The sequence below is a fragment of the Pundamilia nyererei genome, unplaced genomic scaffold (assembly GCF_000239375.1).
Source record: "Pundamilia nyererei isolate P.nyererei 1_Seehausen unplaced genomic scaffold, PunNye1.0 scaffold00190, whole genome shotgun sequence".
In the NCBI taxonomy this organism is placed as follows: domain Eukaryota; kingdom Metazoa; phylum Chordata; class Actinopteri; order Cichliformes; family Cichlidae; genus Pundamilia; species Pundamilia nyererei.
The window spans coordinates 513,697-528,219 of record NW_005187591.1 but is presented as its reverse complement, the minus strand read 5'-3'; the positions used below and the strand labels follow the sequence as shown (position 1 = coordinate 528,219).

The following is a 14,523-nucleotide window of genomic DNA, read 5'->3' as shown; positions in this document are numbered from 1 at the left end:
ATAATTTCTGTGGCTGCAATATGACGAGCTAAATAACCAGGGCTGCACATAAGTGGTCCGCAGGTGCGCATTCGCTGTCAAAATAAAAAACACGCACAAGGGTTAGGGTTAAATTTAAAAACTGTACTTTTGAGTTAAAATATATATTCATAATTTTAATAAATGACAAATTAAAAAAGCATGAACATTTTATTTTGTATCGAAAAAATATCGAACCGTGACACCAAAGTATCAAACCGAACCGAACCGTGAATTTTGTGTATCGTTGCACCCCTAATATATATATTCTCATTCTTTGTATACTTCCTGATGTGTTAGTTTTTTATGAATGACATATAGTACAACATGGCTACACAATTTCAGGTTCAGAGGTTAAAGCTTAGCTTCACACAAGTTCAAAGAAAATGATTAAGATGCAACCTAAAGAACTGAAAAATGAAGGTTTCATGTAAGAGCCAAAAAAGCCCAGCATGTAAAAAAAAATCTCAAAATTTAAACAAAGCATTAAAAACATTTGTACAAAAAAAAAAGTTTTTTTTTGGTTTCATATAAAATCTGAGGAGAGTGAATTTTGAGACTGATAGGTGACCTGACAGGGAGCTGGGGTTGATTATGTCTGCAAGGCCTGATCTATAACTTTCCATCATTAAACTGGACTTCACTGAGTGTGTGCCGTTGGTGCCTTTTGGAGCATTTTTATTGGATTATCTAATTTTATGACTTGTTGTGTGGCACAGACCATCCATCACATTTCTGCCTCAGATTTTTTTTCAGTGAGATTCCTTTACCATGAATTAGCCTATGTGTCTTGCTAACGTTGTCTAAGCAACCTTTCATCCAAATAAGGCAAGTTTGGTTCCTAACACGGCCATGGCCCCAGTGCTAATACTGATCCTTCAATATATGTAGTCCAAAGGATACGTCTATTTTTACAACAGCTGTGATTTTTGTTTGTTTGTTTGTTTGTTTTTTGAGTTTTTTTGTTTTGGGGTGTTTTTTTTTTGCTTTTGATGTTGAAAAAAATGATTGAAGGCTCTTTTCCTACAGTGGAGTAAAAAACTCTCTCACTGGATGGTTGGCAGTCTTCTTGTAACTTCTTACAGACTAACCTGGCTGTCCTCTCTCTCCTGTGGACCCTGGGATTCCATCACGTCCAGAATCTCCTTTATCTCCCTTTTGACCAGAAGACCCCTGCCGGCCAACTTCGCCTGGAAAACAACAAGTATACATACTACTGTGTCAAACTGGAAGAGTCACAGTTTTCACCTGCTGATTTCCAAAAACACTAATTTGCCTGGGACACGTACATCATTTAGCTGTCAGTGCTCATTACAGAAAAAACAAAAAAGCTTATATTTAAACTCAGAATTTAGCCAAAGTGGTTTCTTAACATAATTGATGTGAAAAACGGTCAAGCAAGGTTACCACCCTTTGAGAGTTTTGAGAAGTGGCACACTCACCTTACTGATCCAAAAATCACAACTCAGTGATTACTCTTTTTTTTTTTTTTTACCTCAAATGTGTCCCACAAGATTGCCTCAAACCATGAATAAATTAGTGTGATGTAAATATGTGGATACAGTTGTCTGATAAACAAGCCTCTTACTTACCAGGCCGGCCATCTTGACCAGGCTCTCCTACAAACCCAGGAAGTCCAGGGGTACCCTTGTCCCCTGGTCTACCTGACTGACCTGTACAACACACAGATCACAATACACCTTAAAACACAACATGTATGACTACTGTACCTTGATTTGACCAGGTAAGCAAAACTAAATTGACAACCCAGACTGAAATCCGACCTTGATACCCAGGACTGCCTTGTTCTCCTTTGGGTCCTGGCAGTCCTGGCTTGCCAGGCATGCCCTCTTGGCCTTTCTGACCCTTATCTCCAGCTTGTCCTGGGGATCCTGGCCCACCAGTCTGACCCTGTACAAATAAAGCAGGAATTCTAATTAAAGAAATGGAAGGGCTCATTAATATAAAGGAACTACACTGACTATTTTTGAAAATTTAACGGCAGCTACTGCGATGTTTGCCTTTCCACCTCTGCTGAGTGTCAGTTAACAGCCTTGTAATGAAAACCTGTTAATAACATCAGACCTGCACTGGACATGAGAAGCAGAGTGTGTTGATCATTTCATCTTCACACTTTTGACAAATACAGTTTGTATTTAATTATTTGATTTCCTTAAATTTTAAGTTTGTTCACTTCCAAAGAAATAAACAGTGTTTCATTTCTCTAACAGCTTTTATGGAGAGAGACAGAATATCAATCAAAGATCCTGAAAAACACATAAAAGTTTTCAATTGATTTGTATGTCATTGAATGAAGTATCCGATACATTAAAAACCACCCGTAATTCTGGCTCCCACAGATTGGCTGTACCCATGTGTCACACAAATTACAATCAATCAGTCAATCATTTACAGATACTCCTGCTCTCAGATCGTTATGTGTATAAACCACAACCACAGAATCAGTTTGTCCCATTCCAGCCTCTCCACCACCATGTGCAAGACCAGAGAGGTGAGCTCTGGACTTGTCCCTGGCAAAGGATACCAAGAACAAGATTTGTAAACCTGACTGGTGAGAAGGTGACAACTACTGATGTGACTATTCTGAAATGGAAAAAATAGGAAATGACCAACAGCTCCATGCAAGATCTTGCCTTATGGCATGAAGATGATCAAGAGAAAGGCTGTGGATCAGCCCAAACGTTATGGGAAGAGTTTGTTAATGATCTTAAGGCAGTTGGGACCACAGTCCCCAAGAAAATCATTGGTATACCATGCCGTAATGGGTTAAATCTTGCACATGAAAAGGCACATGTACAAGACCCGTCTCAAGTTTGCCATTGAACATCTTAGTGTCTCAGAGAGGGCCTGGGAGAAAGCGTCGTGGTTAGATGTAAGCTTGCCCCACTGTGTTTGGAGGAAGAGAAATCTGAACATGAACCAAAGAACACCATCCCCACAGTCGAGCATGGAGTTAGAAACATTATGCCTTGGGCAGGGCCGTGTATCATAAAAACCTTGGCCAAGAACCTCCTTTCCTCAGCCAGAACACTGAAGATGCCAGCAAGGAAACAAAGGAGTGGCTAAAGAAGAAGCTGTTGATATTCTGCTTCTCTCAGTTAAAATGAAACTACCATAAAAAATTAGGATCTGTTCATATTTTTGTAAGTCAGCACATTTTAAATTCAATCAGCCAAGGTGGAATAATGTTGTAGTACTGAAATTATAAGAATATTATAGGATTAGAATCCCTCACTATAAATCACAGTGGTATTTGTTAAACTGGAAATGATTTTTATTATTGAATGACACTTGCTACCAAAGCCCATCATAGGTCTTGTCTACTTATATAATAATTATTAATATGTATTGTACTGTGGGGTTGATGCTGACTCAAATTTCTGCCTGTATCTGTAGAATCAGTGTTGTAACAATCAAAGGTTTTTTAATAGTGGAATACCTTTTGTCCTGGAAATCCTGGGACGCCAATACCCGGCTCACCAGGTAATCCTGTGTCTCCCTTTTCTCCATCCGTGCCTCTGAATCCAGGATGTCCAGGTGTACCTAAATCTCCTTTGACACCCTTTGGACCACTTGGACCTGCAAAAGCAGACAATGTGTCCATTAACAATCAATTAATTTAATGTGCATAGCTGTTGCTCGTCACAGTGAAATGTAAGCTAAGATTTTCCCCTGCCTGAAACGGTCTTAATACAGGTGCTCGCACTTGTGTTTTTATAGAACTTAAATTGTACTGACTGTAACACATTTATTACAGGCTTGTACCCATACATTCATTCTCACAATTTGTGTATTATCCGTGTGCCTCTACCTGGTACTCCCATCTCCCCTGCACCACCCTTCGGTCCAGGTGGTCCCATACCACCAGGCTCTCCAAGTTCGCCAGAGTCTCCTTTGTCACCTGAAAAATATCAATAACATTACAATTACACTTGCTTAAAAAATAGCACATATAAAAATAATGCAATAGCACAAATTGAAGTTCTGGTCAGATAACTCACCAGGTTTTCCAGGTAATCCAGGCTCTCCATCTTTCCCTGGCATTCCAGGATCTCCTGGCAATCCAGGTATGCCCCTCACTCCACTGGTCCCTGGGCTACCTAAAAGTAAAAAAAATATTCCTTAAACTATAGGCAAATATACAGATTCAAAAATGGGTTTGTTTGTAAATAAATAAATGTGAACAAATTCTAAAAAGACGCATATGTTGTTTTATACCTATGTCTCCTTTGTCTCCCTTCACTCCCTTCATGTGCTCCATGTCAACATCACTCATGTTCCCAGGAGGTCCCTGAACACCCGGCTCTCCTCTGTCACCTTTTAGTCCAGGCTCTCCAATATCACCTCTTGGTCCAGTAAGACCAGGATCACCTGAGAGGAATGGAAGGAAAAAGACATTTTTATTGTGGTGACTGTTGTTGTGGTTTGGCACTATATATACAAAACACTCAATTTAATTGAACTGCTACTGATGAATAAACCACAAATAGCCTAAATCAGGGGTAGGGAACGTCAGTCCTCGAGAGCCGGTGTCCTGCAGGTTTTAGATCTCACCCTGGGTCATCACACCTGAATCAAATGATTAGTTCATTACCAGCTTCTGGAGAACTTCAAGACATGTTGAGGAGGTAATTTAGCCATTTAAATCAGCTGTGCTGGATCAAGGACACATCTAATACTGGCAGGACACTGGCTCTCGAGGCCTGAAGTTCCCTACCCCTGGCCTAAATTGTGAGACATGGAATAGAAAAAACATGAGTTTTTATATTTGGCATTCCTCACCTCTCGGACCAGTAGATCCAGGTGTACCGGGAGGCCCAGCATATCCCGGTATTCCAGGTGTTCCCATTAATCCCATTTCACCTTTAACACCTAAAAGATTAAATGGGTGAAAATGCTTTAAATAAGCTTGTGTCACGTCAGGAAAACACACTACATCGTAATCAAATTTTAAAATGACATAAATGCAATGTGATGCATTGGATGTAGCTTCAACTTTTCCATCAGAAACCCTTTTCTCATTAGTTTCTCATTAGTTTATTAATTCCAAGCTCTGTGGTTATTTTCTTTAGTTAGTGGGGAAACTGGCAGTAAAGCTCAACATTTCTGTGGATATATTTCATACTAAAAACATTGTTATCCTTATATCCTTACTTTGAAGATTTTTAATTTGAAACATGCACAGACGGTGTTAAAAGTTACTGACAACAGCTTGACACGTGAGCGGTTACACCTTGAAACAACCTCAGTGTATCTAGTTCATTGTGGGAGCAGTAAAGATGGTAAACTGTAAATTATGTTCATTAAAAAATATATTTTTTACTTTTTCACAAACTGACCCTTTAAATAAAAAGTATAATGAGCAAAAAAAATACTGTCATACAAATCCCGCTACACAAATGTCCAAAAGGATTGTTTGTCTTACCTTGGTTTCCAATGAGTCCATCCCTGCCTGGTAAACCTGCAGGCCCTGGCAGTCCTTTAGTACCTGGTACTCCTGGAAACCCAAGGTTCCCTTTCTCTCCCTGAGGCCCTGGCATGTCTAGACCAGGAGGACCTGGGTAGCCCTTCTCCCCCTTTACACCTTCCCCACCTGGACAGGACACACACATAAACACATTTGATTTCTACAGCACTAATCACATTAATTTGCTTTGCTTCTGTTCTGAGTTTCAGCTTTCTATTATGGTGTCAAAGTAGCATGCACAGGACTTGAAACTGCATATACAGCCATGATTGTTTTATTATCTTGCCCTATGGATTTCTTTGTGAGATGGTACAGATTATCTTGCAAGAAAAATAATATTTTTTTTCTGCTGAGTTGTAGCTCACCATGAGGACCCGGCTCTCCAGGAGGTCCCTGTAGTCCAGGAGGTCCAGGCAATCCTTTTCCTGGAGGACCGGATTTGCCAACCAGTCCTGGAAGTCCAGGAGGTCCCACATCACCTATTTTTAAAAAGAAAAAAATAATGGTCTTGGTACTGAAGATGGAACTTTTCAGCATCAATTAATTGCAAAAATAGCTTCAGAGCAAATTTTTAATAATCCTGCCGTACCTTTGAGACCCTGAGGTCCAGGTGGGCCTGCATGTCCTTCTCGTCCAGGAACACCAGGGTATCCAATGCTGCCCTTCTCTCCCTGGAAGCCAGGAATTCCTTGGTGGCCTTGTTAACCTTTGGGACCTGGAAGTCCCCGTCCAGGTTCACCCTGTAAGTTATCCAAATAAGCACTGACACTGATTCACCTGGGAGTTAAATCTCTAAAGTTTGTCACTCTATATCTAGTGATACTTTGCTTTTGCTTTCTACAAGTATAATTCGATTTATAAATAGTGACAAATACAAACCTTTGGTCCACGTGGACCAGGAGATCCTGTTGTGCCATCCTTTCCTGATCTTCCTGGTTCTCCTGGTAATCCGGGGGCTCCTGGAATTCCACTGCTTCCTACAAACATGAAAAAAAATATTTCTCTAAGTTCTGTATCGCTTACCTCGTGTACAAACCCTGTATACATTTTGCTCCATGATACTTAGAAAGGAGGGTTGTAGTCAATATTATGAAATAACTCACCTTTAGGGCCAGTTGGGCCTGGAAATCCAATCCCAGGAGGTCCTTGTTCACCCTTTTCTCCTGGAAAACCGGGCAACCCTTCGTCTCCTGGAAGGCCTTTGTCACCTGCAGCCAACAACAAATTGTATAGTAAATGAAATAAACTATTTTTACATATACATGAATTTTTTGGATCATATTTTGCCCTTCCATGGTATTAATTAACACAAAATTAAAAATAAATACAGAAAACATGTTTTTAATTGGAGATTAAATGAAATCATGTTGGCTATGTTGCTCACCTATAGGTCCCTCTCTGCCTGGTTCTCCTCGTGGTCCGGGTACGCCCTGAGGACCAGGAGTGCTCACACCTTTCCCTGGCTCACCTTTCGTACCTGGTGGACACAAGGTATGTTATCAATCAGTGTGCAAGTGCAGTATCACAAACCTGGGTTTCAGAGTTCATGCTTACCAGGTCGTCCAGGTTGTCCAGGAACTCCTGGATTCCCCTGACTGCCCTTATCTCCAGTCTGTCCTGGTCGGCCAAAGCCTGGCAGACCAGGCGGACCCCTCTCTCCTAGAGGGCCAATAGGACCGGGATCACCATCTGGTCCACGTTCACCCTTGATGCCCTCTCTGGCCTGAGGAGAAGATTGGTGAAAATGTATGTCACTTTTCTTTTAGAAAAGCCGACAACAAGTTAAAACGAATAAACACTTCACTGAGAATGCAGCAATCACAGAGTGACCTGCTCTCACATTTTGAATTTGACAGCAGCGAAGCATCTCAAAAAATTAGGAAGGGGGTAAAAAATGCAGGAAAAGCAAGTGGTACAAAAAAGATGTACCATGATTTTGCAACTAATCAATTTGAATGACAACCGGTCAGCAACATGACCGGGTATAAAAAGGACACGTTAGAGAGAGAGAGTCATGGACATTGTGTCCTCTGGCGTGTTATCTGATCGAGACTTTATCTTGATCGGTTTTGAGTTGCATTGGTGCCTATAAAATTGGGAAACTAAACATCTGGAAAGGGCACCATCAGTGCTAAAAGGTTGTAGAGCAACACAAGCCCTTGCATATTTCAGCAAGAAAATGCTAAACCACATCTATTACAGCATCATGGCTTCTTAGTAGAAGAGTCCAGGTGCTGAACTCATCTCCCTGCAGACCAGACCTTTCATCAGTTTAAAACATCTGGAGTACAATGTCACGAAAAGTACAACAAAAATGACCCAGAACTCTTGAGCAGCTGCAATCCCATATAAGACAATAATGGAACAAAAGTCCCAAAAGTGCATCAGCTGGTCTCCTCGCAGATGATGCGACACAGAGGTAAACGTGAACCTGCCCCACTATCTTTGAGACGTGTTGCTTCCATCAAACTAAAAATGAGGTCAAATTTTTCTTAAAATTGTATCCCCTTTATGAGATTTGCATTGCATTCTATTTTTCCTTATATTTTAAATAGCATCTTAGCTTTTTCAGAATTAGGTTTCTATTCCAAGCCCTGTCGTCACATAGTTATAGTGAATAACGCCAGAGACGATAGTAAAAGGTTGCACAGCAATTTTACACTGATGTCACTTACAGGTTCTCCTTTCAGGCCAGGAAATCCTGTGGGACCATCTCTTCCTGGTATTCCATCCAGCCCGGGCCGTCCAGGTAATCCATTATGACCAGGCAGACCCTTGTCCCCCTTCAGACCAGGAGCAACAAAAATGTCCCCTGGTTCACCAACAGCACCAGGAGCCCCTCTTAATCCAGGATTTCCTTGAGCACCCTGCAGACAGGTAAAAAAAAGAAAAGGAAAAAAAAGTACACTGCTGTTCATGATCTATTTTTTTCTCAGTGAAACTGTGAAAGAAAAATCAGCCTGAGCTGATTCTGTCATTGGTGTCTCAAATAATATTCTGCTCACAGGTTGTCCAGGTTGTCCAGGTTGTCCAGGAATACCCTTTTGTCCTTTACCGCCTACTACACCAGGAGGTCCTGAAGTGAAAATGGACATTGTGCATCTTTAATTTATTAAATACTCATTTGAATGGGTAAAACACAGAAAAAAGGAATAGTGAAACCAATGACTGCCACAACTGTGAAAAGTTGAGGAAAAAAACAAAATAAATGAGAAAACAAAATAAATGTTCAAAAATATAGTTAGGGCCAGATGTTTCTTGACAATACTGCAGCTGCATAAAGCTTCACTGCAGCTGATTTCAGTTACTGGTTGCTTTGTACTGTTTGCAGCATTTAGCATTTTATCACTAACATTAGCATTTGTATCTAAGCAGAGGATATAGCCTTCAGAAGGCATCCAGCTACTTCTATCAGCAGTCACATCATCAGTAAACGTTAGTGACCCGGTTCAGCTGGCAGTCCTAACATTGCCTCCACTGTGCTTCATGAGCCATTTGTCTCTTTCTCCGTACTGTCGTTGTAAACACTCTTTGTTTACATTTATGAAAGCGTTTAATTACAGGCTTTGACAGTGATGCTTTCGTCAGAGTGCTCATGTCTTGGTCAGCTCTAATGTGATCATCAGAGTGGGCAAACATTTCAGCTCATAGTACGTATATTTCATTTTAATATTTCAACCTCATAATTGGTGATTCCCATTTATTTGACCTGCATGAAACAATACTGTAACAACACCTCTAACAAAGCATCTAAGGAAAATGAGCATGCGTGTTGGTGCTGTTGAATTTGCTTTTCCCAACTCTTTATTCATTCTTCTTCACGTTTCTCCTTAACCTCAAGTCCAAGGAAAAGGAAAAGACAAAAGAGATCTCTTTTTAGACTATTTGCCCGCAGCTTTTGTCTTTCCTGTGCTTATTAGTTTCACCTGAATTTCTCGAGTCTTTGTTTGTTGTTGTTTTTTTATCTGCTTTTTGTTTTTTGTTTTGTTTTTTTACTTACTTTACTGTTTCTCTGTGCCCCCTCTGTTCTTTGTAAGTCTGTGTTTCTTGGTCTGTGTCTTTGCATGTTTTGAGTTTCTTGTGTTTTCTGTCACTAGGTATTGTGAATTATGTTCTCATGGTTGGTCTTTTGTTACTCCCTCGAGTCTAGTTTCTTGTGTTCCATGTTTAGTATTTCCCTCTGTGTATTTTGGTTCTTAGAGTCCTCTGCTTTATGGGTTATGTCTGTTTCTTAGTTGCTGTCTCCACCATGTCAAGTTCGCGTTTCTGTGTTATACTTCCTGTTTTACTTTGAAGGTCTGTGTCTTATGTGAATGTGTCTTTGCTTGTCTCGTCAGTTCTGATTTCTCCCAGCTGTGCCCTCCTTCTGTGTCTCATTCCCCTCGTTACTTCCCAGTGTATTTAAACCCTGTGTTTCTCTGAGTCAGTGTCGTGTCGTCCCTCATGCTGTGTGGATCGCCTTGTGTCTCCCTGTGAGTTTAGTTTGTGATTTTTCCAGTGTAGTTTGCTTTTGTATGCTTTTTCCCTGCCAGCAAATAAAGCTGAGTTCTTTGTGTTTAAACCTCGTGCCTGAGTGCCTGCATTTTGAGTCCAACTCCTGCCTGCCACACAGCGCTTCCTGACACTTCTTCTGATTTAGTTCAGCTATGTCTTGTTTTCCTCACCTAGCTCCAATTCTTGATTACCCTTCTGTGTGTATATAACATGTCTGTCTTGCCCTTACTCTTTATTTCTGTTTTTTCTTTGTAGTGTTTTTCTCCTGCTGCTTCTGGCTTTTTACATTTCCAAACGAGTCTGCAAACTCTGCAGACTCTCTGACAAAGACTCCTTATGGTAGTCCGAAGCCACAGATTTTGGTGACTGGACATGACCATTTTTTTAAAAATATACTTCAAATTTGAATGTGACCACATTTAACTCACCTGTGTCTCCTTTAGGACCTGGAGGACCACGTAATCCAGGTGTGACAGTGCCTTCACACTGAACACACGTATCCCCTTTGTCACCTGAAACAGTTTTCAGAAACAGCAAATTAAAAAATTATGTTTTACATAAAGCGTTTTTCAGCAGTCCCTTGGAAACAGACACATTTATATTTAATCTAAATAGATATGTCACCAGTAGCAGCTGCTGTCCTTACCTTTCTGTCCCACTTCCCCTTGTAACCCTGGAGGTCCAGGTAGGCCACGATTCCCCTTCTGAATGTTACATTCACCAGGGTTGACTTGTAAACACACAGACAAAGGCACACACACGCACATTAGATTGTTGAACAAAAACTGGCAGATACAGATTGTATTGACGTTTCCCTTATTCTCATATAATAAAATGATTGCATCATTCAAAGATCAGACATACTTGGTGGTCCGGGTGGTCCAGGAGGACCAGGGTTCCCCGGTTGTCCTGGAGGTCCGACAAGAGGCTCTCCTTCCACACCTCTGTCTCCCTTTTCACCCACCTCTCCTTTGTCTCCCTTCTCTCCACGAGGCCCTTCAATGTGTCTGCCTGAAATACAGAACAGGAAAGTCATCAGGTGTCTTATTCAGATTAGCGTGTTTATAACTAAGATGTGAAGGCTTCATGTTTTGCTGTTTAAAAAAAGATTATGAGTTTATTTATACCTGTTAGACCCGGCTCTCCCCGAGGACCAGGAAAACCTATAGATTAAGAAGAAAGCATGAGGAAAGGGAAAACACCGGAGTGATCACAGATTCACAATGGAGTTCATGAGTGTGCTTTAGTGGATTTGATAACATATTATATCATGCTTTTACCTTTCTCTCCTTTTGAACCTGGTGAACCAGGAGCGCCACGAGGGCCAACACCCTGCATAATTAATAAAATTGCGTAATGTCAGGATTTATTTAACTTTCATGTCACTTAAATCTATGTAGGTGAACCCACATCTATGCTAATCCTTTTTATGCTTCAAAGACAAACTAACAGTTGTAGCCAGTCATGATCAACGTGGGAAGTTAATAGGCCTTGTCAAGTTAAGACACTGGAGAAGCATCAACACTGCTTATTAAAGGTTTTCAGTGACGGTTTGTATATGTTTGACCCTCAATATGTACTTCTGACTCTGTGTGGGTTAGAGAAAAATCAAAATTGATTCAAACTTATCCACATAGATCTTATCTTCTAAAATCTTTAAAGGTATACGCTGTACAATCATTCCACATAAATCCAAATAATAGTTTGTGGAAGTCATCATAAGACAAAAATCACCATGCACATCTAACCACACCTGCAAAAGATCCGTCATCGCCTCTCTAAATTGTACCTCCTTATACGGTGATCAAAGTACTATTACAAAAGCTCTTCTTCACTCTTAAAATCACAAATTTTCCAATGCAAACAGCTGGATCTTGGTCAATGCTATGAATCTGCCTCCAGAGGCTACACAAGGATGGCAGATTATTTCTAGAAGAGCCGAGCTCTGCTGCCAAACAGACAAGATATTACACATAAAATTAACACTAGTTGATGTGAGACATAACATGACCATAACAGTGTTGTTCTGAGGGGTACGAGCTATAAGGTACAACTGCAATTTATCATATTCACTGCCTTCACTCACTTGAACTTGAGTGACATCCCATTTTTAATCCATAGACTTTAATGTGATATCAGTCCACCTTTTGCATCTTCTGGGAAGACTTTCCAAAAAGGTTTAAGAGTGTTTATGGGAGTTTTTGACTATTCTTCCAAAAGTGCATTTGTGAGCTCAGACAGTGATGTTGAACAAGAAGGCCTGGCTCACTGTCTCTGCTCTAATTCATTCCAAAGGTGTTCTTTTGGGTTGAGGTCAGGACTCTGTGCAGGCCAGTCAAGTTCTCCCACACCAGATTCACTCATCTATGTCTAAATGGGCCTTGCTTTGTGCACTGGTGCACAGTCATGTTGGAACAAGAACAAGCCATCTCCAAACTGTTCCCACAAAGCTGGGAGTGTGAAATTATTCAAAATGTCTTGGTGTGCTGAAGCATTAAGAATTCCTTTCACTGGAACTAAGAGGCCAAGCCCCACTCCTGAAAAACAACCCCACACCATAATCCCCCCTCCAGCAAACTTTACACCTGGCACACTGCAGTCCGTGGGATTGCTATCTGTAGGAGTGTGATTCATTACTCCAGAGAACTTGTTACGTTGAGTTGCTGTCATTCCCAGGTGTTTCCTCTTAGTTATAATACCAATAACAGTTGACTGTTTAATACGTATTAGTGAGGAAAATGTCATGACTGGATTTGTTGCATAGATGGCGTCCTATCACGGTGTCGTGCTGGAATTCACTGAGCTCCTGAGCGCGACCGATTCTCTGGCACATTATTGTAGAAGCAGTCTGCATGCCTAGGTGCTTGATTTTATATGCCTGTGGCCATGGAAGTGAGTGGAATACCTGTTTTCAATGATTTGGATGGGCCAGTGAAAACTTTTGCAACAGACTATATGTAACCTTAAAAGCAGCTTGAAGCGTGGGTTTTCCAGTGGCCCTTAAAACCGGTGAATTGGACATTCTTCGATAGCACTTTTCTACACAACATGTCTCATTTCTCACCTAAGCACATTTTTCTGCATCTAAGTACTTTCTATCTACCATTCACACTCTGATGTGTCCTGCCCAAGGATACATTAACATGGAGACTGGAGCAGCCAGGGATCAAACTACCAACCTTCCGATTTGTAGATGACCTGCTCTACTTCCTCAACCACAACCACCCAAAACAAGAAAGGACTGTTCCATTTCAATAATCTTACTTAAAGAGTAAAAATGGGAAAGAGAAGAATCACATACCTCACCAGGTGGTCCCCTTTCTCCTTTTTCGCCCTAAAATGAACCAAAACAGTCAGTCGGTTCATAATTCCTTCATTCATAATTCCAGACTAAAGCACTGACTATAATATCCAATTAGCTGGAATACTTACCTGTAAACCAGGGTATCCTGGGCCTCCAGGAAAGCCTCTTTCTCCCTGTATGAGAATATCTTGTACTTTAGGAATTATATGTTATGTAATAAGAGATAACAGCATTTAGAGTGCTTATTGCTGTAAATTATTGTTACCTGTAGCCCATTGTCTCCATCCTTGCCAGGTTTACCCTTAATTACAGAAACAAATATTTTATTGTTTCTTTTTTTAGTAAGGACAAAAAAGTTTAGGTATCACACAATTACACCATCCAACAGTAACGACACACACAGACAAATTGCCACTTACCGGTGGTCCATCTGGGCCGATATCGCCTTTGACTCCGTGCTGATATGGGATGCAGAAGCCCTGAAAGGGAGTCAAGTGTGTCAAAAGCAATGTAATAGATATCAAATAGCTTGCATATATAATAGCAAGTTTTACACTTTAGTCTTTGAAGTAAAAATACTAACCTTGTCGCCTTTCTCTCCTGCTTCTCCTTTGAACCCCTTCAGGAATTAAAACAGAGCAATATTCAGAATAGACAAAATAGAATCTATGTCATCTTTGTTTTTTCATTTCAAGCAATGATTTGTTTAATCACAGACAAGAATAGAGCGATATCTGTGGCGTGGCTGAGTACCTGTGGCCCACGAACAACCGTTTGTGATCCTTTCTGTTCGAATGATGTTGGTCCAGGAGGGCCAGGTGGGCCTTGAAGTCCTTTGTCCCCCTGCAGGGGAGATAAAAATAAGGGCCACAGTCAAATACTTAAGAATATAAATGTCAAACATCAAAACAAATTAAAACTTGTGATTTCAGTTAGTAATTGACTATGGAGGAGCTGCTCAGCCACTGAAAAGCCATGAAGCCCCGGGCACAAAGGTTTTTGGGTTTTTTTTGCTAATGTGTCTGTTCAGTTCAGGTATATTCATATAGTGCCATCTCACAACAGCTGTCGCCTCAAGCACTCAGGGAGCTGCAGCATTTTGGATTCACTGCTGGACTTCTAGAGATCTTTTAGGACAACCTGCTAATAATGAATTATAATAGTCCAGCCTTGAAGTAATAAATGCATGAACTAGTTGTTCAGCATCACTCTCAGACAG

General features: G+C 40.7%; 1 protein-coding gene across 1 annotated transcript in view; it reads right to left on the bottom strand.

Moving 5' to 3' along the window:
* The window catches only part of col4a1 (collagen, type IV, alpha 1), a 48,020-nt gene that overhangs the window by 5,913 nt on the left and 27,584 nt on the right, over window positions 1–14,523 (bottom strand). The window contains 28 exon segments of the mRNA XM_005747175.2: window positions 1,110–1,208; window positions 1,611–1,691; window positions 1,803–1,929; window positions 3,479–3,618; window positions 3,851–3,940; window positions 4,041–4,139; window positions 4,258–4,410; window positions 4,822–4,911; window positions 5,465–5,632; window positions 5,872–5,985; window positions 6,096–6,246; window positions 6,386–6,483; window positions 6,610–6,714; window positions 6,891–6,983; window positions 7,061–7,229; window positions 8,182–8,373; window positions 8,512–8,582; window positions 10,429–10,512; window positions 10,647–10,730; window positions 10,865–11,011; window positions 11,128–11,163; window positions 11,281–11,332; window positions 13,302–13,334; window positions 13,433–13,477; window positions 13,570–13,605; window positions 13,724–13,783; window positions 13,888–13,923; window positions 14,058–14,147. Of these exon segments, the coding sequence (XP_005747232.1) occupies window positions 1,110–1,208; window positions 1,611–1,691; window positions 1,803–1,929; window positions 3,479–3,618; window positions 3,851–3,940; window positions 4,041–4,139; window positions 4,258–4,410; window positions 4,822–4,911; window positions 5,465–5,632; window positions 5,872–5,985; window positions 6,096–6,246; window positions 6,386–6,483; window positions 6,610–6,714; window positions 6,891–6,983; window positions 7,061–7,229; window positions 8,182–8,373; window positions 8,512–8,582; window positions 10,429–10,512; window positions 10,647–10,730; window positions 10,865–11,011; window positions 11,128–11,163; window positions 11,281–11,332; window positions 13,302–13,334; window positions 13,433–13,477; window positions 13,570–13,605; window positions 13,724–13,783; window positions 13,888–13,923; window positions 14,058–14,147 (2,743 nt within the window).